General features: G+C 37.9%; 1 protein-coding gene across 7 annotated transcripts in view; it reads left to right on the top strand.

Moving 5' to 3' along the window:
* Positions 1-2,684: 2,684 nt before the first annotated feature.
* LOC311063676 (chemerin-like receptor 1) overlaps positions 2,685-24,914 on the top strand; it is a 40,201-nt gene continuing 17,971 nt past the window's right edge. The window contains exons 1-3 of one of the 7 annotated variants that reach the window (XM_084083207.1): positions 11,501-11,586; positions 19,192-19,246; positions 19,448-20,782. In XM_084083207.1, coding sequence (XP_083939333.1) covers positions 19,451-20,428 — 978 coding nt within the window. In that variant the 5' untranslated portion in view covers positions 11,501-11,586; positions 19,192-19,246; positions 19,448-19,450 and the 3' untranslated portion in view covers positions 20,429-20,782. Of the gene's footprint in view, positions 2,724-11,487; positions 11,587-18,052; positions 18,226-19,191; positions 19,247-19,447; positions 20,783-24,914 lie in introns of those variants that run through there. The other 6 variants (XM_084083212.1, XM_084083206.1, XM_084083208.1 and 3 more) reach the window with 6 other exon arrangements.

The raw sequence follows: 24,914 nt of genomic DNA, 5'->3' as shown, positions 1-24,914 counted from the left end.
CTCTTTGGAAAATGGTGGGTATTGCTCAGACAATATGTTTTTCAGAAAAGTTGTTAAAATTAGTGTAGGAGCAGATCAGGACATGACCCTTCAAGGGCAAGGGTCAACAGCTCACAGGCCTCAATGCAGCAGAGACAGGGTGACTGCAGTAGAGACAGGGTGACGGCAAGAAACTGGACTGACCAGTTGCAGACCGGTGCCTTTGGGGAAATGGTTGCAAGTATTGCAGTTGTAAGTTACGTTGCAAACCATTGGTGTGGACTGGCCTTTACACAAAGGTTTCCACTGTAAATAACCTAAAGATTTAATACCATGTTTATATACACAGATTCTAAGGAAACGTATTATGAAATTCAATTAACACAATTTAGTGTGGGTAATGCATAGGATAACTTTTATTTTACCATTACATACATGAATATCACAGGTGTTTTTAGCCGCTTGCTGAAAGCTGGCAGCTCTACAGACAGACTAAGACCTAGTCCGACACCCAAGCGACACCTGAGTGACACCTAAGTGTCATTGGCTGTCCTGGCTGTCCTTCACTCCTTTAAGCCAATGGCGACACGAATGGGGAGACGGCTGAAAGTTATGCAATGCTTGTAGATAAGCTGTTTTTTAGTTAATCTGTGATCTTGTAGATCTGCTGTTTTTGTTTCGTATTTTAATTTGGCCTTTTCTATGACTCCAGGCCAGGTTTATTTATCTTGATTGAAAGGATCATGATGGCGAGCCAACTAACCCGAACCCAACCATAAATGAAGTTTGTCCTACCTGGAGTAGGCCAAAGACCAGCAGCCTTTGATTATCCCCTCAAGTAACAATTCCCACTACACTGCCCTCACACTGCCACTTCCCTCTGACTTGACTATAGACAATACCTTGTCCATTGAAAGACTCTGTTGGACTTACTTGATACCTTGCTGAAAGTTATTGCTTGCAGAATCACTAATTCATTCATTCATACATTTTTTGACCTACAGTAAGTGGGACAAATCGAATATCAGGCAGGTTCCACCCCCAGTTCATGTAGTCCGTAAGATAGGACCCCAGATTTACCATCTACATGTAGGGGGAACAATTGTCATAGGGATTTTTGGGAAGGAATACACCCCTTGTGCTAGAAAATATGTGATAATATTGCAGCAGTGGTAGCTTTCTGTGTGTTATCAATCCATTCCCCATGCCACCAAAACGCACATTTCAAATTTAGCCTATACCTGTACATAGAACTGAGTCATTCTACTTCAAACTGATGAGTCTCTCTTATTATTGATCCTCTCTTTTTGAAAAACGGTGGGCATAGCTCAGACTCCATGTTCTGTATTACTGGCAGTGACAACATAGTGACTATACATTACACAAGATGTATTTCTGTTTTCAAGGTTTCCTCTGTAAATATCTAAAGATGTAATACCATGATACATAGATTCTAAGGAAATATATTATTATGAAATTCAATAAACTAAATATAGCCTGCTATTGTAAGTGTGTAAGTGATTAATTCTACAAATGCCTTCTAAATCCTAACAGTTCTCTGAAAAAACAAAGTCTGAAATGACATGACAAGTCTGATGCTTTCCCGGATTGACATTACATACATGAATATCACCATTGCAGCAGGTGCTTTTTTCAGCAGTTTTTTTTTTTTTTACACATGCGAAGAACCTCTATGGCTTGCAAAATCTCGAACTCGTTTATTCATTCATTCTTGACAGAGTAAATAGTATTAAAGAGGCTGGAATCGATTATCCTGCAGGTTCCAGCCCCAGTTGTGAGCCAGGACCCCAAATTTGGGCCACCACCGGTACCATATGGGGGGAATAATTCTCATGGTGATTATTCTTTGTAACATAATCTTTATTAAAGGATTGTTACAGCTTACAGGATAAGGATAAACAGTGATACAAAGAAACCCTTCTAGTTAGCTGAAAAGGCACAGAGAATGCTTAACCCACACTGTTCTCAAGCACTTGAGGGGCCACCTCGAGCATGGGCTCCGTCAAAGGAGATGGCTGGCAAAATTGATAACCTTAATTTGTAAACGTTTAATTTAACTGTCTCATTTTCTGGTAAGTAAGTAAGTACATTTTATTTGTATAGCACTTCTCACATAGCACTTCTCACAGAGATAACTCACAAACTGGTTTTACATACAGTGAGATTAAAAACAAAACAAGGTATTAAAGCAGTTAGAACAGAAGAGGCCTGCACAATTGATCTCAAACAGGACAGCAAATAACAACACCAACATGGAAATAAAATCATGTAACATCTGGTAGTGGTATAATGTAATAATAATGTATACCTGGCCAAAACTCACTATGAGCAGTATTCCCCTCAGATGGTACCAACCAACCCTACTGGCTCACCAGCTCACGGACTATACTACACGAGAAACTTATAGAGACTGCTTGATGTGAGTGAGTTGTGCTGTCATGGTTAATAGTGCTACATCCATCTGAACAGTGAATCAGAGCATCAGAATTCATGTTTAATTGTATTGGAGTCTTCCCTATTTTTGTCCTAGTTTCTAATTATTTAAGTTTATCTGATTATTTTTTGTGTGACATGTAAAATTGTTTTGTTAAACCCTGTCCTCAAGGAGGAAATTAAAAGTACAGTATCAGCACTGTGTTCTATTGGACTGAGAGAACCCTTGTTTAAACCCATTTAGACCTGGAACACCAATACGTTACTTTACATTTCATTCCGGGAGAAAAGTAAGTACGTAATTATACTGTAATTAGAATATAATAATCCCTGACTGACTGTCAGACTTACTGACTGACAGACAGCTAGGGGCAAAAACACAACGTTCATCTAAATCCATTGAATTTAACTAATACAGTGAGTGTAATAAATGTAATGGTGTGAAGTACTTGTAAAGATCTGACTCCGTTGATCTGTTTTTATTAAACAGTCTTTGTTGCCCTCATGTGGACAAAATAATAATAATAATAATAAACTTTATTTGTATAGCACCTTTCATGACATGAAATGCAGCGCAAAGTGCTTTACAGAGCAAGAATACAGTTACAGTTACAACCAATTTAACAATAAAGCAAACAAAAAATAAAATAAAATAAAAGCAAAAGCATAAAACATTAAAATAGGCAATACAGTGAATAAATGGAAATCGTCTAACTCCAGTGTTAACTCAGCAGTGGCGTCAGCGTCATAAATGGAAATCGTCAGTAACTCCAGTGTTAACTCAGCAGTGGCGTCAGTTCAGCAAAAGCTAGGGTATGGCAGCATGCACGGGACCTCATGCACGCGCGCGCAGCATGCATGCACGAGGTCACCCCCGCGCGCGCGCGAAATTTTTGTGCGGTTCTTGGCGGGTTGGGTTCGTTTTTTTCCAGTTTTTGGTTACTTTATTTCGGTTTTAGGGTTAGGATTCGGGTTAGGTTAGGGTTATGTTATTTAATTCTTATTTTTGCCTGATTTTCCCGATTTATTATCAAAAAAGTACTTTTTTTCTTTTCTCCCCTGGAGCCAGGGTATGGCAGCTGCAATAGCCTGCCATACGCAATTGACGCCCCTGTAACTCAGTTTATGAAACATAAAAAAACAGATGAGGCAATATGTTGCTAGTTTTGTACAAAAACTAAAGCTATATGAAAACCAGAAGAATCAGTGATGAGTAAAGCAGTGGTTCTCAACCAGTGGTCCGGGGACCACTAGTGGTTCTTGAGGGGGTTCCAGGTGGTCCCCAGCTAAATGATGGAGAGTAACTTGGTAACCAAATGGACCTTATTTGGTTTCATTTTACGCTCTCAAGAGTTAAATTATTGTTAAACATCTGCGTTACTTAATTAAATAATTGATATTTTGATCTATTTCTCTCCTATGTGGTACAGTACCACATCAATACAGCATGGAATTCTGGACAAAATCATATCCAACGATAATAAATATTCTAAGTCTTGGGTCTGAGAGTCTAAATCTCATCAAATGGTGGTCCGTGGCTCAAATGCCGAATAAATAATGGGCCTTGATATGAAAAGGGTTGAAAACCACTGGCCTAAAGCCTATAACCTCAAGCTTATTTATTACATTCTTTTTTTCTTTATTTTATTTTTCCAGTAAGTGCATTTTGTCCTGCTATTTGTAATTGTAATGTTAATATTTTATCAAAAAAGAAAGAAAAAAGGCTATTAAGAGGCAGTGTGTGGGTAGGATGGCCTGTAAGGGTGCATGACTCCCGACCTGAATCACTGTCCCAGTCCGGCCCTGTGCTCTGTCACAGACTATAACCAGTCCTTTTTACCAGTTTAAATATATTTAAAGTGGCAGCAGGCCGACAACCATAAAATGCTGTTGAAAACCTGCCAAAAATGTATTATTACATTTTATGCTTTAAAATGACTTGATTTAATTTTTAGTCCATGAGCCAGACAAGATTTCATTATCGAAAGAGTGAGCAAAACCATACCTATATTAAATTGTTCATAGGGTCAATACGAGTAAATAAATACATGATAACCTTTCCACAGGAGTAGCTTTTTCATGGTTATCACACATTTGGTTATTTTCCCCATACGTACATGAAGGGTGAAAAAAATGACAAAATTTAAAAAAGAGTTATCATAATGAAACTTCCTGAGTTGATTACTTACATGAAGACAATGATTTATCGTATAACAAGTTTTCTGAAATTGTATATTTAAATATGAAAATTAGGCATTTAGTCCATGAGCCAGAGCCCCAAAATTGAGCCAGATATTGAATATTCCCTTGTTAAAAACCTTTGACTCCAACATCTTAACAAAATGAAATAAGTATGTTGACTCTGGCTTTGTCCAATGTTCCAATGTTGATTCTGGAAAGTTATGCAAATGTGGGCATATTTTCCTAATGCCTAATTTGCATATTTAAATATACAATATCAGAAAACTTGTAATACGATAAATCATTGTCTTCATGTAAGTAATCAACTCAGGAAGTTTCATTATGATAACTATTTTTTAAATTTTGTCATTTTTTCACCTGTCATGTACGTATGGGGAAAATACCAAAATGTGTGATAACCATGAAAAAGATACTCCTGAAAAAGCTAATCCTGTGGAAAGGTTATCATATATTTATTTACTCGTATTGACCCTATGAACAATTTAATATAGGTTTGGTTTTGCCCACTCTTTCGATAATCATTGCTCAATTTTGGGGCCCTGGCTCATGGACTAGTGCCAGAACTGGCCCGCCAGCGATGATATCTGGCCCGGATAATTAATTAATAAATAATAGGTGCCAGTCTTACATATAGGCCAGTAGTGATACTCAGAGTGGGGTCTGGGTACCCCCAGGGGTCCTTGAAGGGCTTCAAGGTGCTCCCCAGCAAAATGACTGATAGTTTGGAACTAAATTGACCCTAAAAGGTCTGTACTACAAAAGTGTACAAATGGACACTCTTGTAGTTACAAGGTGTACACATTTGTACAGTCAGTTATGGGGGTCCATGACCTACATTTGCATATCAAACAGGATACCTTGAATAAAGAAAAATGAGGACCACTTGGCTATAATGCCCTAATAGTCAAATAATTAGTGATGTTATTGTACCACATAACTCTGTAAACCAGTGACTCATGCATCCTCTCATGGTATTCTCAGTTATGATTAGTGTATAATACTATATAGTTATTTTTGTCTTGTTTTGACTTTGACATAATTACCTCTTAGCTCTTCACTCCCCCACTAATTGGCTAGGCTACTGCAGAAATTCCTGTGGCTTGTAGATCAGCCACAAAAAAAAAAAACATGTTGTAAAGCAACATATTGTGAGCTTGTGGATCTGCTGTTTTTGAACAATTTTGAAAAATTGTACATTCTATACATCATTTTTTACACAAATCTTCTCTTCTCAGGTTCCCTGGCTGGAAAATTGCTGGAATGTTCCCCGCTTATACTTGTTCCATGCTGACACAGAAAAATGTTTTTGATTGATTGAAATTTTTATTAGGCAAAAGAATGTAAAACAACACAGTTACATTTATAATGCTTTTGTCTAAAAGGTCCGGCCAAAAAAGTCCTTGCGGGCTTGTTTCCATTGGGTCCCGCTCCAGTGATGTTTTAATGCTCAAGGTTCCTCATGTTCAGACAGAGCTGGGCAAGGCAGCTTTCTCTGTCAGCGGCTCAACTTCTTGGAATGAGCTTCAAAAGTCTTTAAAGGAGTAGTTCACCCAAAAAAGGACTTATTTTCCATCAATTACACACCCCATGAAGCCTTGAATTCATGGCGATTTTGTCTGCTTTTGTCGCATTCTTATGCCAATAATTTGACGACCGGGTCATCGGTCAATATGAGACTCAGTAGGACACTCTGTGAATCTTGTACTGGAAACTCCTGCGGTCATCAAATTATTGGCTTAGGAGTGCAACAAAACCCCAAAAATGGTGTCATTGATAGAAAATCAATCAAGTACTTTTTTGGGTGAGCTACTCCTTTAAAACTCCTCTCCTTGCCATCATTTGGTCAGTTCAGAGCAATTTGAATTAATGTTCTTTGTTTTAGTTGAGTAGTTTTAGGTACTATTTAAGTTATTTTATTTTGTAATTTTACTCACATTCCTTGTCAATCTGTAATTGACAGTGGTGGAAAAAATACTCACGTGTTTTACTTAAGTAAAAGTATCAATACTGCAATATAGAAAATACCCTGTTACATTGGCATCAAAAATAAAAGTACTCATTATGCAGAATGTCTCATTTCATGTTTTCAAATGTATAAAATTATTTTGAAAATAGCAGATCTACAAGCTCACAATGTGTCGCATCGTGGCGCAGCGCATTGTGAGCTTGTGGATCGGCTATTTTCAAATGGCCGAATTGGGCTGAAGATGTATGCTTTGTAATAATAATCTAAACTAAAGTTTTCAAATAATTGTAGTGGAGTAAAAGTACAACATTTGCCTCTGAGATGTGGTGGAGTAAAAGTATTGGAAATTGGAAATAATCAAGTAAAGGGTAACACTTTAGAATAACTATCCGTTATAAGTAGTTAATAGAGCATTCATAAACTGTTAGTTAATGAGTTATTAATGCCTTGTTAAGCATTAGTTAATAGTCAGTTAAGGATTAATAACAATACCTTATAACTTCTTAATAGATCATTAATAAACCATTATTTAATGAGTTATTAATGTTTTGTTAAATATTTGTTAACAGCTAGTAAAGGACTTGTAACCATGCCTTATAGATAGTTAATAAACAACTCACAAACTATTAGTTAATGAGTTAACAATGATTTGTTAAATATGTTTTAGTAGTATGTTAAGGATTTATAAATATGCCTTAGATAGATAATAGATCACTCACAAATGATTAGTTAACTGACTTATTAACTGTCTGCTAATGATGTATGACTGTCTTATCAATGCCTTATAACTAGTTAATAGATCATTTATAGACCATTAGTTAATGAGTTAATAATGTACTTGTTAAATATTTGTTAACAGTTAGTAAGGAGTTATAACTATTCCTTATAGATAAGGGATAGATTACTCACAAACTAACTACACCTTATATATGTTCAAATGATTATGAGCAAGCTATTAGTAACTCACTTACTAATGGCTAGTTAAGTATTTGTTAATGGTTAATATATGTTATTGGGTAGTTATTCTAAAGTTGCAACTATTCCTCATTTACTAACATGAGTTAAGTATTTGTTAATGGTTTATTTATGTTATTGGGTAGTTATTCTAAAGTTGGAACTACTCCTCATTTACTAACATGAGTTAAGTATTTGTTAATGGTTAATTTATGTTATTGGGTAGTTATTCTAAAGTTGCAACTACTCCTCATTTACTAACTAGTAACAAATACTTAAATTACCTTTTACAGATCAATTGTTAGTGATTTGATTCCCATCTAGTAATACCAGAGACCTCAGCAAATGGGTGGTACAGAAATTTGATGTGATACTGTGGACATATTTCACATTTTGGTACCTCAACCTTGTTCAATATTTTACAAAAGAAATAGCACAGATGAAATAGTGAACAATGTATTTATAATTATTAAAGAAAATAACACACAAATAATAAATGCATCCATCTAAAATAACAATAGCAAATAAAGAGATAGTCATATCAACAGTAATTAGAAATAACCAAAAGGAATCCCCTCCCATCATAATCCACCTTTACAGTCCAGATTACATAGCTTTATCCAGTGGATATATAGCACACACATTAGCTTTAGCTTTATAGCAGGCCTTCTGCAGTAAAGTAGCCCCCAGCTATCATTTCAATGAATGTGCTCAGTGGCGTTTTGAAGCACCCGGAAGCCTGCCGGAAGTAGAATTATTGAGTCGATTTTGGGTTAGCGTAAAGTTATGAGCATGCGCACTAGTGTCCTTTTTGCGTTCTACGGCAGCCCGTGTGTCAAGGATTGAACGCGAGATATTTATTAAATACACTCGAGATGCCTATTTATATGTAAATACATATGTATGTATGTATAATATGTTTACATATTTATATGTATATATATAAATATATCTCGGTATGTTTTGCTCGTGCATGTATTTCTCCCCGCCTGCCGTTCCAGCTTTGGCCACTGGGGTGGCAGCTTCAATATTTCTCAGCAGCTCTGGGAACAACATCCTGCTCCTTTCAAAATAAAAGGCAGTTGAGCTTCAGAAATCCATTGAGACACACTGCCATCTACTGACGCAAAGTGGTATTGGTACTATATTACAGACTAGTGTAGTTACATGAACTGAACTGTATAGGACAATAAAATAAAAATAAATGGAACATACATGGAACATTCGCCATAAATGGCAGATAAGAAATGACAGATCTACAAGCTCACAGCAAGACGCATTTCAACGTGTTGTGAGCTTGTAGATCTGCTATTCCGGATATTTCTGGCAAATGAAGAGAAACGGAAGAAAATAATTGCAACCTCACAAATTTCAAATTGAGGGTTATTGCTTCTAAAAAGGCCCAGTAAACACCTAGGGGTCCATTTCTGGTCATGGCCTGTAATATTGAAATGGGGCATTTCTCTTGAGTTTTTCTTCACTCAGTAGAAATATCAGATTAGAAATGGCATGATCTACAAGCTCACAGCATGTCTTGCTGTGAGCAAGATCTGCTATTTCTAGCAAAGACATCTGGTGTAGTAGAAGGAAATGAGAGCAGACTAAGATTGATGGCAGTTCTTTTTGTTTTTAAGCTTTAGTCCAGGTTTACGAGTATACTCTGTTAAAAACACTGCCATTTTACTGTTCATTGTGTTCTGTTGTTTAGCTACAGTAAGTAATGCTCACAATGATCAATAATGCCTAAGGCATAATTACAGTATGTAGCCTATGTGGTGATATGAAACATATTTGGCCACATGCCATAGCTGTGTTCTTAATGTTAAGTGTTTAATATTGACACCTCATTGCATGTTTTATTGTATTTTTATTTTATTGTCAGTTCATGTAACTACACTAGTCTGTAATATAGTACCAATACCACTTTGCGTCAATAGATGGCAGTGTGTCTCAATGGAGTTCTGAAGCTCAACTGCCTTTTATTTTGAAAGGAGCAGGATGTTGTTCAGTCATTGTGAACAAGACACAAGAGAAGGAACCATTGTTCTGTATCTGATGCCATTGTGTATTCTATTTTATGCATTTCAGGTGATGTAGTGCAAAACCATGACAACTGTATGAACTGTTTTTCGTTTTTGTTTGTTTGATGAAAAAGATTTTTAATTTGGGAACACTTTTAGCCTGTTAGCTACAATATTAGCATAGCTACAATTTTAGCACATGGTGTTGCTGTGGCCATACTGCTTTACTGCAGAAGGCCTGCTATAAAGCTAAAGCTAATGTGTGTGCTATATATATATCCACTGGATAAAGCTTTGTAATCTGGACTGTAAATTGGATTATGATGGGATTTGAAGGTATTCCTTTTGGTTATTTCTAATTACTGTATTACTGTTGATATGACTATTTCTTTATTTGCTATTGTTATTTTAGATGGATGCATTTATTATTTGTGTATTGTTTTCTTTATTCATTAAAAATAAAGTGTTCACTATTTCATTTGTGATATTTCTTTTGTAAAATATTGAACAAGGTTGAGGTACCAAAATGTGAAATATGTCCACAGTATCACATCAAATTTCTGTACCACCCATTTGCTGTTGTACAAAGTGTCACTGATTAACAATTGATCTGTAAAAGGTAAGTTAAGCATTTGTTAATAGTTAGTAAATGAGGAGTAGTTGCAACTTTAGAATAACTACCCAATAACATATGTTAACTATTAACAAATACTTAACTTATGTTAGTGAATGAGGAGTAGCTGCAACTTTAGAATAACTACCCAATAACATATATTAACTATTAACAAATACTTAACTTATGTTAGTAAATGAGGAGTTGTTGCAACTTTAGAATAACTACCCAATAACATATATTAACCATTAACAAAAACTTAATTCATGTTAGTAAATGAGGAGTAGTTGCAACTTTAGAATAACTACCCAATAACACATATTAACCATCAACAAATACTTAATTCATGTTAGTAAATGAGGAGTAGTTGCAACTTTAGAATAACTACCCAATAACATATATTAACCATTAACAAATACTTAACTAGCCATTAGTAAGTGAGTTACTAATAGCTTGCTCATAATCCTTTGAACATATATAAGGTGTAGTTAGTTTGTGAGTAATCTATCCCTTATCTATAAGGAATAGTTATAACTCCTTACTAACTGTTAACAAATATTTAACAAGTACATTATTAACTCATTAACAAATGGTCTATAAATGATATATTAACTATGTATAAGGCATTGATAAGACAGTCATACATCATTAGCAGACAGTTATTAAGTTAGTTAACTAATCATTTGTGAGTGATATATTATCTATCTACAAGGCATATTTATAAATTCTTAACATACTACTAAAACATATTTAACAAATCATTGTTAACTCATTAACTAATAGATTGTGAGTAGTCTATTAACTATCTATAAGGCATGGTTACAAGTCCTTAACTAGCTGTTAACAAATATTTAACAAAACATTAATAACGCATTAAATAATGGTTTATAAATTATCTATTAAGTAGTTATAAGGCATTGTTATTAATCCTTAACTGACTATTAACTAATGCTTAACAAGGCATTAATAACTCATTAACTAACAGTTTATGAATGATCTATTAACTACTTATAACGGATAGTTATTCTAAAGTGTTACCAAGTAAGGTACAAATACCTCAAAATTGTACTTAAGTACAGTACTTAAGTAAATGTATGTGTTACTTTCCACCACTGGTAATTGATTTGGACTGTGTCTACCTCGGCTACATTGAAAATGAGGGCTTGCCCCTCAACTGTACCCTCAATCAGAGTTTATGATGATAAGAATGTTTGAGAACCACTCTGTGCATCACTCTCTAATCGGAGGAAATCCAAGTCCCTCCTTCCTGTAAGTGTTGTTTAGATACAGCGTCTTCACAGAAGTACATGAGCTGACTGGGAGTCTGCACATGAGCTGCATTTCTCCTCTCTGGACCTTTACAGTTGTTATTTATTCTGCTGGAAAACACAGCCAAGGTAAGAACAACAACCGCTAAATGTATATCTGTGAGTGTAAATACAGACAGCAGGGTTGTGTGTGTTGCACTGAAAAAGGTTAAAGTAAAACTCGGCTGTCTTGTGTTTTATAGTTTTAAAGAAAATGATAAGGTCCTCCACCTTGCTGTTTGCACTAAAGTCTGTTTCGGGCAGAGTTGGAAGAAGTACACATATCTTTTTACTTTAGTAAAAGTAGCAATACCATAATACATAAATACTTACGTATGTAAAATGCCCGTATTCAAAACTTTCACTCATGTCAATGAGTACAAGTAGACCTACATAGGCCCGCCTAAGTGACATACAAATATATTTACATAGCACCAAAGAAAGTTAAAAAATATATATATTTGTTAAAATCTTTAAAAAAAATATCTCCTCTGCAAGTTCACAACATGTTGCATCGTGACGCCTTGTGAGCATGTAGACGGCAATTATCAAATGGACAAAGTGTAAAAAAGCCTATGTTTCTTAATGATCTACAAAGTTTTCTCCACTTCGTGCCACGCTGCACGCTTGTACATCTGCTATTTTTTAATGGCCAATGTATAAATGTATAATGTGGTTAAAATTATAGTAATGCTGTACACTACAGTATTAACACATTTTGCTGGGGACCCCCTGGAACCCCCTCAAGGACCCCACATTGAGAACCACCGATTCGCAAATATCAACAACATTACTGACGCAATCTGGGAAACATGCCAAGTTTACATACTTGTTGTGAAAAAGGAACCCGCTACGATAAGGAAGTTTATTCCTGGAGCGCAACTACAGTAGCAAGGTTAAATAGAGGAAATGACAACTCCCTCAGGGGATTCATTTTGAGGATGCAGGCGATGGCAACGGCCACCTCCTACTCCTAGTGCTCACATTTAACAATAGCCTAGGTATAAAATAGGCTAAATTGGTTGATGTATGATTTACAATGTAACAATTTATATCTGCAAAGTAACTAGTAACTAAAGTTTTCAAATAATTGTAGTGGAGTAAAGGTACAATATTTGCCTCTGAGATGTAGTGGAGTAGAAGTAAAAGTATGGACAATTGGAAATACTCCAGTAAGTAAAAATACCTCAAAATTGCACTTAAGCTCAGTACTTGAGTTAATGTACTTAGTTACTTTACACCATTGGCAAATATCAACATCATTACTGACGCAGTTTGGGAAGCATGCCAAGTTTACATGATTGTTTACATAGTTTACACAGGCACAACACCAGAGATCAGCCCCACTGATCTCACTGAACCCAGTTTCGGCACAAAAATGGGGTCAAATTCGTTCTGCTGCTATGCTGCCAGAATGTGGAATGCCCTAATGCATAAAAAAGTGTGACTCCTACCCTCCTTCAAAACCGCTCTAAAAGAGCACCTACAGTACAGGTGGCTGCAAATTGTAACTGGCCCCTGTAAAAAGTAAAACGTCTAAGCTTAACACCGGGAATGACCCCCCAACTGTTAACTGTAAATATCTTTCTTTCTTATTACTACTAATATGATGTTTTTTTTGGCATAATGTATATTATTGTTTGTCTTTAAATGTCTCGGTGAATTGAATGCACAGGACCTTAATGGAAACAAGCGCTGAGGGCTTATCGGGTTATCCTTTTAGAATTATTTTGTATAAATTTGTGCCACCGTGCCTTGCTTTTGCAAACTGTTAAGAGGAAATGACAACTCCTTCAGGGATGTCATTTGGGGATGCAGGCGATGGCGACGGCCACCTCCTACTCCTAGTGCTCACATTTAACGTCAAGTTCACTTCTTTTATGGATATTTGTTTCTTTCTCTTTTTGCAGATTAATTCGATTTTAAATCAGCACGCCGATTGCATCTCAATCCACGCTCTGTAGCCTATGTATGTATTTTTGTCAACCTTACATTCATGTTATTAAAGGCATTTTCAAAGATTTTATTTAGTTTCAGGTTGTTCTATTTCACAAATAGCAGATCTACAACACCCACTTGTTTTTCTTCTGATATAGTACCTCTGAACTCCTGGCCACAGTGGCCAGTGTGTGTGCATTTCTGAATTAACTTTTTTCCTTGTGAAGTTATATTCCTGTCACGAATAACATCGGTTTGACCAGTATATATATTTTTGTTCTTCCTTTCTCAAGGTCATGGATTACATGGCGGACAACTACTCTACTATAGATTATGACTATACCGATCCTCCTGATTGGAGCTTGGAGGGGACCCTCGATCATACAAATAAAGAGATCAAACCGATTGATGATCAACTGGTCAAGTCGCTCAGACTCCTGTACGTGTCGGCGTACTCTTTCGCTCTACTCGGGCTGCTGCTCAACCTGGCTGTGATCGTGGCCCTTTTCAAATACAAGCCGAAACTGGCCCGATGGACACAGATCCTCGGCTTGGCGATCACACATCTCATCCGCTGCCTCTTCCTTCCTCTGTCTCTGATCAGAGCTTTCAATTCCTTCTCCTGGGAGTTTGGAAGCGCCATGTGCAAGCTGGGCTCCTACGTCACGTTTGTCAACATGTTCTCCACCACGCTCATCATAATCCTCTGGAACGTGCGCTGGTGTGTCCCTAACAAATGCCTCCCCGATGTGTCCGGCAGTACGGTCCTTCTCAGCTGGTTCCTGGGAGCTGTTTTAGCCGGGCCTTCCTTATTTACCATGGAGATGCAGAAAAACTACGGGATGAATAGAACCATTTGTATCGAGAATTACGATTTCAACACACAGAAAGCTGTGACGGTTTCCCGCTTCTTTTTTGGACTTGTGTTTCCCATATTTGTTATTTTGGTAAGCCGCGTCATCAGTAGAAGAGAGACTCCAGTTTTATGGCCTGTGACCATCAGCCACTTCATTTGCTGGGCTCCTGTATTGTTGCTCTCGGTTGTTCAAGTCGCAGGCATCAATGTCTCTCCATATGGTTTTCCAGTCTGCACAGTGTTGTCTGTGTTCAACAGCTGTATCTGTCCACTCATCTGTCTCTGGAAGGGAAAGGAGGAAGCTGACACAAGTTCAGACACGAAGGAAGATTGCACGAGTAGTACATATAAGGACAAACAAGAGTCTTCCTTGTAGTATGTGTGTGCGCCCGCGTGCGTGAATTTTCGATATTCAAGTATTAATTTTACAGTAGGCTATATTTGACACCCTTTTATGATATTAGCTAAAACTAACGTTACATTTTTTGGTTCAGTGTTCACTACTAAGAATAGATTAAGGAAGTGTGTGTGATGTCACTGTCTAATCCTTCTGACCGGTTCATGTGGCCTTAGTCTTGTGTAAACAAAATAAAACTTCTTGAATATTCTTGACCAAATTGCGGTCACAAACGATTGTTATATTTAGAAAAGATAGAACAAGTCTTTCTACACTGCTGAACGAACAGATCTATAAGCAACCAATGCATCACATCGCAACCCATTTTTTGCGTATTTGTCATGATACTGACATGATACTGACATGATACTGACCATGATACTGACATGATACTGACCATGATACTGACCATGACTAACACGACCACAATGGAAACAAGTCCTTAGGGCTTTTTGTGTTATCTGGATACTGCGCACAATCGAGGCACATTTACGCAAATCCTAATTAATGTAATTAAATTAATGTTCTCTGTTCTTGAACAAGAAAACTATAGTCTGTGAGCCAGGACCCCAAATTTTGGGCCATGGGTATACCACCTGAGGGGAATAATTCTCACAGTGATTTTTGAGAAGGTATACAACCCTATAGTGCTAGAAAATATGTGATAGCATTGCAGCGGTGGTACTGTAGCTTTCTGTGTTTTATCACTCCATTCATAACCCCATACCAAAACACACTTTTCAAAACTATAGATAGAACCGAATGGGGCATTCCACTACAAACTGATGTTTGTTTTTCTTATTATTGACACTCTCTCTTTGGAAAATGGTGGGTATTGTAGAAAAGTTGTTAAAATTAGCAACTCTAGACATGTCATCTATTACTGGCAGTGGCAATGTAGCCTATATTGACTATACATTACACAAGATGAACTTCTTTTTTCATGAAAGATGTTGAGGCCAGTCCACACCAATGCAACTAGTCGCAACTTGAAGAAATTGCAGTGGTCTGGACTGACCAATTATAGACCGGTGCCTTTGGGGAAATGGTTGCAAGTATTGCAGTTGTAAGTTGCGTTGCGAATGATTGGTGTGGACTGGCCTTTACACAAAGGTTTCCACTGTAAATAACCTAAAGATTTAATACCATTTACATACACAGATTCAAAGGAAATATATTATGAAATTCAACTAACACATTTTTGTGTGAGTAATGCATAGGATAACTTTTATTTTACCATTACATACATCTTCTTCTTTCGTGTATCGTTGTCATATGTCCAGCTCAGTGTCACAAAGCCACGCTCCCGTCTCTGGTCCCACTTGGAAGAGCCCAGCCTCTGAAGGAGGTCTGTACAGAGGACAGGTGGTGATTATATGTTCGGCTGTCTGCTCAGGCTCGCCACACTCGCATACTGCGCTTTCTCTCCTATGTGGTACCACATCAATACAGCATGGAATTCTGGACGAAATCGTATCGAACGATAACAAATATTCAAATGTTTGGGTCTGAGAGGCTAAATCTCATCAAATGGTGGTCCGTGGCTCAAATGCCGAATAAATAATGGGCCTTGATATGAAAAGGGTTGAAAACCACTGGCCTAAAGTCTAACCTCAAGCTTATTTATTACATTCTTATTTTATTTTTCCAGTAAGTGCATTTTGTCCTGCTATTTGTAATTGTAATGTTAATATTTTATCAAAAAAGAAAGAAAAAAGGCTATTAAGAGGCAGTGTGTGGGTAGGATGGCCTGTAAGGGTGCATGACTCCCGACCTGAATCACTGTCCCAGTCCGGCCCTGTGCTCTGTCACAGACTATAACCAGTCCTTTTTACCAGTTTAAATATATTTAAAGTGGCAGCAGGCCGACAACCATAAAATGCTGTTTAAAACCTGCCAAAAATGTATTATTACAGCTTAGAACTGCTGACTGCATTGTTTTATGCTTTGAAATGACTTGATTTAATTTTGGAGGGTTAAAGAAAGTTATATTTTTAACATTAAAATATCTATAATAATGTTCACTCAATGAATTATCTGTAAGGGGCCAATACAACACATAGAATACCCCACCCCTACCTCAACATGACTTGATTTAATTCTTCAGGGTTATATTTGAAATAAATATAGTCCACCTAACATACCAGTTGTAATACCTGGTTGGGGAAAGGAGTTAAGAAACTGCAGGAATGGATGTAAATAAAAAATCTTTACTTAAGTACAACAATAAATCAAAAAAAGTTTGCAGCATACGCCACCACATCTCACTCCAATGTATTCTGAAAAGTTGGCAGCCCTCACTGTTTTTTATCTTTTCCTGTCTCAGTTTTCAGGTCCCTCGCCTGCCATTGACTTTATTCTCATTGTCTGACCACACCTCATATCAGGGCAGAAACGTCTCCATATTCTTTTTGTGTTTTTTTGTAAATGAATGCCCTATTTGATCATACTACAGCAGTGTTAGGTAACAGGCGGCCCGTGGGCCAGAACTGGCCCGCCAGCGACGATATCTGGCCCGGGTAATTATTTAGTAAATAGTTTACAATAGGTGCCAGTCTTACATATAGGCTAGTAGTGATACTCAGAGTGGGGTCTGGGGACCCCCAGGGCTCCTTGAAGGGCTTCAAGGGGCTCCCCAGCAAAATGACTGATAGTTTGGATCTAAATTGACCCTAAAAGGTCTGTACTACAAGAGTGTACAAATGGACACTCTTGTAGTTACAAGGTGTACAAACAGGGTATCTTGAATAAAGAAAAATGAGGACCACTTGGCTATAATGCCCTAATATCGTCAAATAATTAATGATGTTATTGTACCACACAACTCTGTAGACCAGTGACTCATGCATCCTCTCATGGTAGGCTATTCTCAGTTATGATTAGTGTATAATACTATATAGTTATTTTTGTCTTGTTTTGACTTGGACATACTTACCTCTTAGCTCTTCACTCCCACACTAATTGGCTAGGCTACTGCAGAAATTCCTGTGGCTTGTAGATCAGCCACAAAAAAAAAAAAAAAAAAACACGTCGTAAAGCAACATATTGTGAGCTTGTAGAGCTGCTGTTTTTGAACAATTTAGAAAAATTGTGCATTTTATACATTATTTTTTACACAAATCTTCTCTTCTCAGGTTCCTTGGCTGAAAAATTGCTGGAATGCTCCCTGCTTATACTTGTTCCATGCTGACACAGAAAAATGTCCCGCTCCATTGATGTTTTAATGCTCAAGGTTCCTCATGTTCAGACAGAGCTGGGCAAGGCAGCTGTCTGTGTCTTGCCCCTCAACTATACCCTCAATCAGAGTTTATGATGATAAGAATGTTTGAGAACCACTCTATGCATCACTCTCTAATCGGAGGAAATCCAAGTCCCTCCTTCCTGTATAACTGTTGTTTAGACAGCGTCTTCACAGAAGTGCATGAGCTGATGGGTGTCTGCACATGAGCTGCATTTCTCCTCTCTGGACCTTTACAGTCGTCATTTATTCTGCTGGAAAACACAGCCAAGGTAAGAACAACAACCACTAATATAAAATGTGTATGGCTAATCCTCATAAGTCAATAAAAATGCATTTCTGTGAGTGTAAATACAGACAGCAGGGTTGTGTGTGTTGCACTGAAAAAAAGTTAAAGTAAAACCTGGCGGTCTTGTTTTATAGTTTTAAAGAAAACTATATTGTCCACCGCCCTGCAGTTTGCACTAAAATCTGTTTCGTGCAGAAGAAATACTCAGATATTTTTACTTAAGTAAAAGTAGCAATACCATAATACATAAATTCTTACACGTATAATGCCTGTATTCAAAACTTTCACTCATGTCAATGAGTAAAAGTAGACCTACATAGGCCTAAGTATTGAAATAAACATACATAGCACCAAAATAAAGTTTAAAAAAATTATAATTGTAAAAACCTTTTTCAAAATTATCTGATCTAAAAGCTCACAACATGTTGCATCATGACGCGTTGTGAGCATGTAGATTGGCAATTATCAAATGGACAAAGTGTAAAAAAGGCTGTTTCGTAATAATGATCTACAAAGTTTGCTCCACTTTGTGCCACGCTGCACGCTTGTACTGTACATCTGCTGTTTTTTAATGGCCAATGTATAAATGTATAATGTGGTTAAAATGATAGTAATGCTGTACAGTATTAACACAGTTTGCTGGGGACCCCCTGGAACCCCCTCAAGGACCCCACATTGAGAACCACCGATTCGCAAATATCGCTGACGCAAATATCACTGACGCAATCTGGGAAACATGCCAAGTTTACATAACTGCAGTGAAAAAGGAACACGCTACGATAAGCTTTCCTGTAAGGAGGAAGTTTATTCCTGGAGCGCAACTACAGTAGCAAGGTTAAATAGAGGAAATGACAACTCCTTCAGGGGTTTCATTTTGAGGATGCAGGCGATGGCAACGACCACCTCCTACTCCCAGTGCTCACATTTAACCCCAAATTGACTCTTTTATTGATATTTCTTTCTTTCTCTTTTTGCAGATTAATCAGATTTTAAATCAGCGCTTCTGATTGCATCTCAATCCACGCTCTGTCTGTATGTATGAATGATTTTTTTTGTCAACCTTACATTCATGATATCACAGGCATTTTCAAAGATGTTGTCTTATTTCAGGTTGTTCTAATTCCTGAATAGCAGATCTACAAATTGACATGTGACAGTGAATTGTGGCTGTGCTTTGTATGAGTCCATACATTTGTAGCACCAATGTAAAATGTATGTTCTTTCTTTCTCAAGGTCATGGATAACATCGTGGACACCTCCCCTTCTCCAGATTATGACTACAGCCTTTCTCCTGATAATTTTTGGGGGACCATCGATCCAAATCAAGTGATCAAACCAACTGATGGTCGACTGATCAAATCAAACGATCAACTGGTCAAATCGCTCAGACTCCTATACGTCTCGGCGTACTCTTTCGCTCTACTCGGGCTGCTGCTCAACCTGGCTGTGATCGTGGGTCTTTTCAAATACAAGCAGAAACTGGCCGGATGGACACAGATCCTCGGCTTGGCGATCACACATCTCATCCGCTGCCTCTTCCTTCCTCTGTATCTGATCAGCGCTTTCAATTCCTTCTCCTGGGAGTTTGGAAGCTCCATGTGCAAGCTGGGCTCCTATGTCACGTTTGTCAACATGTTCTCCACCACGCTCATCATAACCTTCTGGAACGTGCGCTGGTGTGTCCCTAAAACATGCCTCCCTGATGTGTCCGGCAGTACGGTCCTTCTCAGCTGGTTCCTGGGAGCTGTTTTAGCCGTGCCTTCCTTACTGTCCAGGGAGCTGCAGAAAAACGACAGGACCAATGGAACCGATTGTAAGGAGAATGACAATGTCATCAAAGCCGCGATGGTTTCCCGCTTCCTTCTTGGACTTGTGTTTCCCATTCTTGTTATTGTGATGAGCCGCTTCAGAAAGCGTAAGAGACAGAACGTTGCTCCAGAGACTCTAGAGAGAGAGTCACTAGTTTTATGGCCTGTGACCATCTGCCACTTCATTTGCTGGGCTCCTGTATTGTTGCTCTCGGTTGTTCAAGTCACAGGCAACGGTGTCTTTTCGTATGGTTTGCCAGTCTGCACAGTGTTGCATGTGTTCAACAGCTGTATCTGTCCACTCATCTGTCTCTGGAAGGGAAAGGAGGAAGCTGACACAAGTCCAGACACGAAGGAAGATTGCACAAGTAGCACAAATCAGGACAAGCATGAGAGTTCCTTGTAGTACTTGTGCGTGTGCGTGTGCGCGTGCGTGTGCGTGCGTGTATGTGTTGGAGAGAGAGAGAGAGAGAGAGAGAGAGAGAGAGAGAGAGAGAGAGAGAGAGAGAGAGAGAGAGAGAGAGAGAGAGAGAGAGACTGACATTTTTTAAAATTTCTATAATCAAGTATTAATATTACAGTAGGCTTTTTTGGCAGCCTTTTATGATATTGTCATTAATAGCTAAAACTAAAGTTTTTTTGATCAGTGTTCACTGCTAAGGATAGATTAAGGGAGTGTGTGTGATGTCACCATCCAATCCTTGTGGCCGGTTCATGTGGCCTAGTCTTGTGTAAACAAAATAAAACCTTTTCAACATTGTGTCGCACCTCACTTTTCAAGTGTTTGCACTGCAGGGTATTTTCTGACAGACTGAATTGCGGTCAGAAACGATTGTTATATTTATAAAAGATAGAAAAGGTAAGATGGCATGGAGTGTCTTTCTACACTGCTGAAAGAACAGATCTACAAGCTAACAATGCATCACATATCAACCCATTTTCAGCTTGTTTGACATGATAATGACCATGATACTAAAATGATACTGACACTGATACATGTTGTTGATTCTGAGGAAGGCCAACAGGCCGAAACATCAATCAAATACAGTACATCACTGCATAAGTGCATATCGAGCCAGAGTGTGCAACTTCTTTCCTCCTTTTTAAGATTGTTCCTGAAGGTCAGCACCTTGGTATTTCTTACCGTTCCTGCTACTGACCATGACACTGATATGATAGCCTGATGGACATGATACGGACCATGACACTGTCGAAGAATTCTGATATGTGAACATTTAAATTAACTCAAATATTAAAACAATAAATAAACCCTCCCTCCATAAACAGTTGTGGAAAAGTTGGATGAGATTTACATCTCGTCTTGAGGGCATGGTACTTATCGTTGATCCTCAAACTTTCTGCTAAACCAGCCAACTCCAGCAAAGGGGGGTGGAGTTAGCTGGTTTACCTGACTCCAGGCTCCACCCCCTTTTGACCTCCAACCTCATTGTGAGCTTGGAGGTCCATTCAGCTGTTCTTATCAATGATGAACAAAACTTCCTAACTCCATTTTTTTTTCTTTTCTTTTTTTCTTTTCATGAAAAATGAACATTTTGGAGTTAGCTGGTTCCTGCCGGACAGCAGAGTTATGTTAAAGGTATTGCTGCTTGTACCAGAACAGCTGAATAGATTAGATCTGAAGATCTGTTATCTTATGTTTTCTCAAACCCCCTTATAAATGACGCTTGGGTCAGGGGGTGGACTAACAATACAGATTGTTATTTATTGTCTATTCATGTTTCTGTGTTCTGTATGTAGTGTATTTAAGGAGGCGGCAGTGCTGGCAGAGTGTTGCAACATGTTTGGTTCCAGTATTCAAATACTTTTAAATCTCTCATACTTTAAGATCTGAGTTGTTGTCTGTCTCATTGTTGTTTCCTTAACAATTTACAATTTAGGCATTTAGCACACGCTCTTAATCCAGAGTGATTTACAGTAAGCAAGGACAACACAAGTTAATAGATATATTTTCTGAGTACCCCAATACAGATGGCAATACTGACCACGATACTGACATGATACTGACCATGATACTGACCATGATACTGACCATGATACTGACATGATACTGACCATGATACTGACATGATACTGACCATGATACTTACCATGATACTGACATGATACTGACCATGATACTGACCATGATACTGACCATGATACTGACCATGATACTGACCATGATACTGACATGATACTGACCATGATACTGTCATGATACTGACCATGATACTGACCATGATACTGACATGATATACTGACCATGATACTCACTGTCACTGTCTCTATTGGAGGAAGTGCATGAGCTGACTGGGTGTGTGTACATGAGCTGCATTTCTCCTCTCCGGACATTTACAGTCGTCATTTATTCTGCTAGAAAACACAGGTAAGAACAACAACCGCTAATGTAAAATGTGTGTGGCTAATCCTTATAAGTGAATAAAAATGCATTTCTGAGTGTAAATACATACCGCAGGGTTGTGCCTGTTGCTGTTTAAACTAAAGTCTGTTTAATGCAGAGTGGAGGAAGTACTCAGATGTTTTAAGTAAGGAAGCGCTCCCACCGCACTTTTATTTTTCCTCTGGGGTGCAATCTGCCAATGCTTTGTCAATGCAAATGCGCGGTCTTGCGGATTTTTTCCAAGAATCCACGCATTTGCATTGACAAAGCATTGGCAGATTCCGCCCCAGAGGTAAAATAAAAGTGTGGTGGGAGCGCGCCCTAAAAGTAGCAATACAATAATACATAAATACTTACACGTAATATGCCTGTACTCAAAACCTTTACCCATACCCATGTAGGCTTTGTTTCGTAATATTGATCTACAAAGTTTTCTTCACTTCGTGCCACGCTGCGCACTTGTACATCTGCTACTTTTTTTTATGGCCAACGTAAAAATGAATAATTTGGTTATAATTATTGTAATGCTGTATTAACAAATTTAGCAGTCAAAGTGGGCAACAATGTCATCACAAGGAAGGATGAAATTACCTACCTGGGTTGTATCTTAGAGGCCAACGTTTCAAGTGAAAAAATGGCAACAAAAGTTATGAGAAAAGTCAACCAAAGAACACGTTTTAGATTCAGGATCTCCTCGGTGGTCAGTACACACTGAGGACACTAGCAGGAGCACTCATCCAATGTCATTTCGACTATGCATGCACCTCGTGGTACGTTCCTCAAAGGCATTTAAAACTAAACTGCAGACCTCTCAAAACAAACTGGTCAGGTTACTACTAGGCCTGTAGCAACTCATGATGTAATAACGGCTCATAATGTAATAACGGCTCATAATGTAATAAACTAAATGTAATAAAAGCTCATAATGTAATACAATCCTGAGTGCATAACATAATAACAGATTTTTGCATAACCTAATAACGTAATAATGTTTTACATTAAGAACCTTGCGTAGCTGCTCATAACGTAATAACAGTTCATAATGTAATAACTCCTCAAATGGTTGTTTCCTGGCAAGTATGAGGCTCAGTATCATGATCAGTATCATGGCCAGTACCATGGTCATTATCATGTCAGTATGAAAAAGGTAATGCACGCACATCCGTTGGTCCAGGTGCTTAGACAAACAAAGTATAATGAAAAAGAATAAAGTCTGCACACTGGTAGTTGCAAAAAAGCTCCAGAATGTATTGCTCGTCAACGTTTCGGCCTGTTTAGGCCTTCATCAGGACATATAGTGGAATAGGGCATACACAGAGGTTTATATAGGTACTACTATGCAATGAGAGGCTCACCCCAATAGGGCAAGTGAGGTCACTGCCAACTCAATCAGGAGGTTGGCTAATGCATAAAGTAAAGAATATCTGGAGATAAACAGTGTGTACCCATCCCAGGATCCAAGAATAGAAATAAACAAAAATACATTTAAAGTTTCCCAAGATTAATACATTTAGTTATAAATATATAGAAAATGTACTAAAAAAACAAAGGGGGACACAGTGACATGCTGCAGCATAGGACATGAGATTGTAATTGTTTAAACAGGGTCTAAATAATAGGGGGGATCGCCACTAAATCACTCAACATAAGTATCATAATAATCTCAGGGAGATAAACAAAACAATGTCAGCTCTAAGAGCGTACTCTATTACAGGTGTTCTGAAGGTGTGTGAAAACACTAATAGACAGAAGACAAGTAAAAGGCTAAACAATTGTATAAGGGAACAAGAGAACAACTAATGCAGGCCAAGGCTCAAGAGAAACGTCCTATACTGCTGCACCAGGTGGAAGGAAATCCTGTCACCAGCACCCTATGGAAGATCACAAAAAGAGAAAGGAGAAAGTAAGTCACTGCACCACATACACTTACAAATATCATAAGGCCTTCTAGGCAATAGCAAAGAATTCAACATTGAAAGGTAAGGGGTAAATACCCAGTAAAATCAAAAGAGGGGAACCTAAAATATAAATAGGCCTAATAAGGGGGTTTACAGAAATGGCCTGATATCAAAAGATTCATTTAGACCTCTTTTCACTGTGTCCAAAGTGGAAATCCAATAAGCTTCCCTTTTGAGGAGTAAAGCATCAATGTCATGATAATGTGACACGCTCAATGCCTATATATTTCAGTGAAGAGATGCGGTGTTGGGCTTGATGAAAATGTGCTGCCACAGGATTTCTAAAATCCTTAGTTCTAATGTCACTCCTGCGTTCTGAGATCCTCGTTTTCAGGGGTCTTAATGTTTTGCCAATATAAGCAAGCCCACATACACATTTGATCATGTAGATGATATTGGGTGTGGTGCAACTGATGACGCCTCTGATCTTAAAACATTGACCTGTTACAGGGTGATTAAAAGTGTGACATTTATAAGTAAAACTGCATTGAGCGCATCTGCCGCATTTGTAATTTGTAATTGCCATCTGGAAT

This window comes from Gymnoscopelus microlampas (assembly GCF_963454915.1).
Source record: "Gymnoscopelus microlampas genome assembly, chromosome: 2".
Taxonomy (NCBI): domain Eukaryota; kingdom Metazoa; phylum Chordata; class Actinopteri; order Myctophiformes; family Myctophidae; genus Gymnoscopelus; species Gymnoscopelus microlampas.
This window is presented reverse-complemented; position numbering and strand designations above follow the sequence as displayed.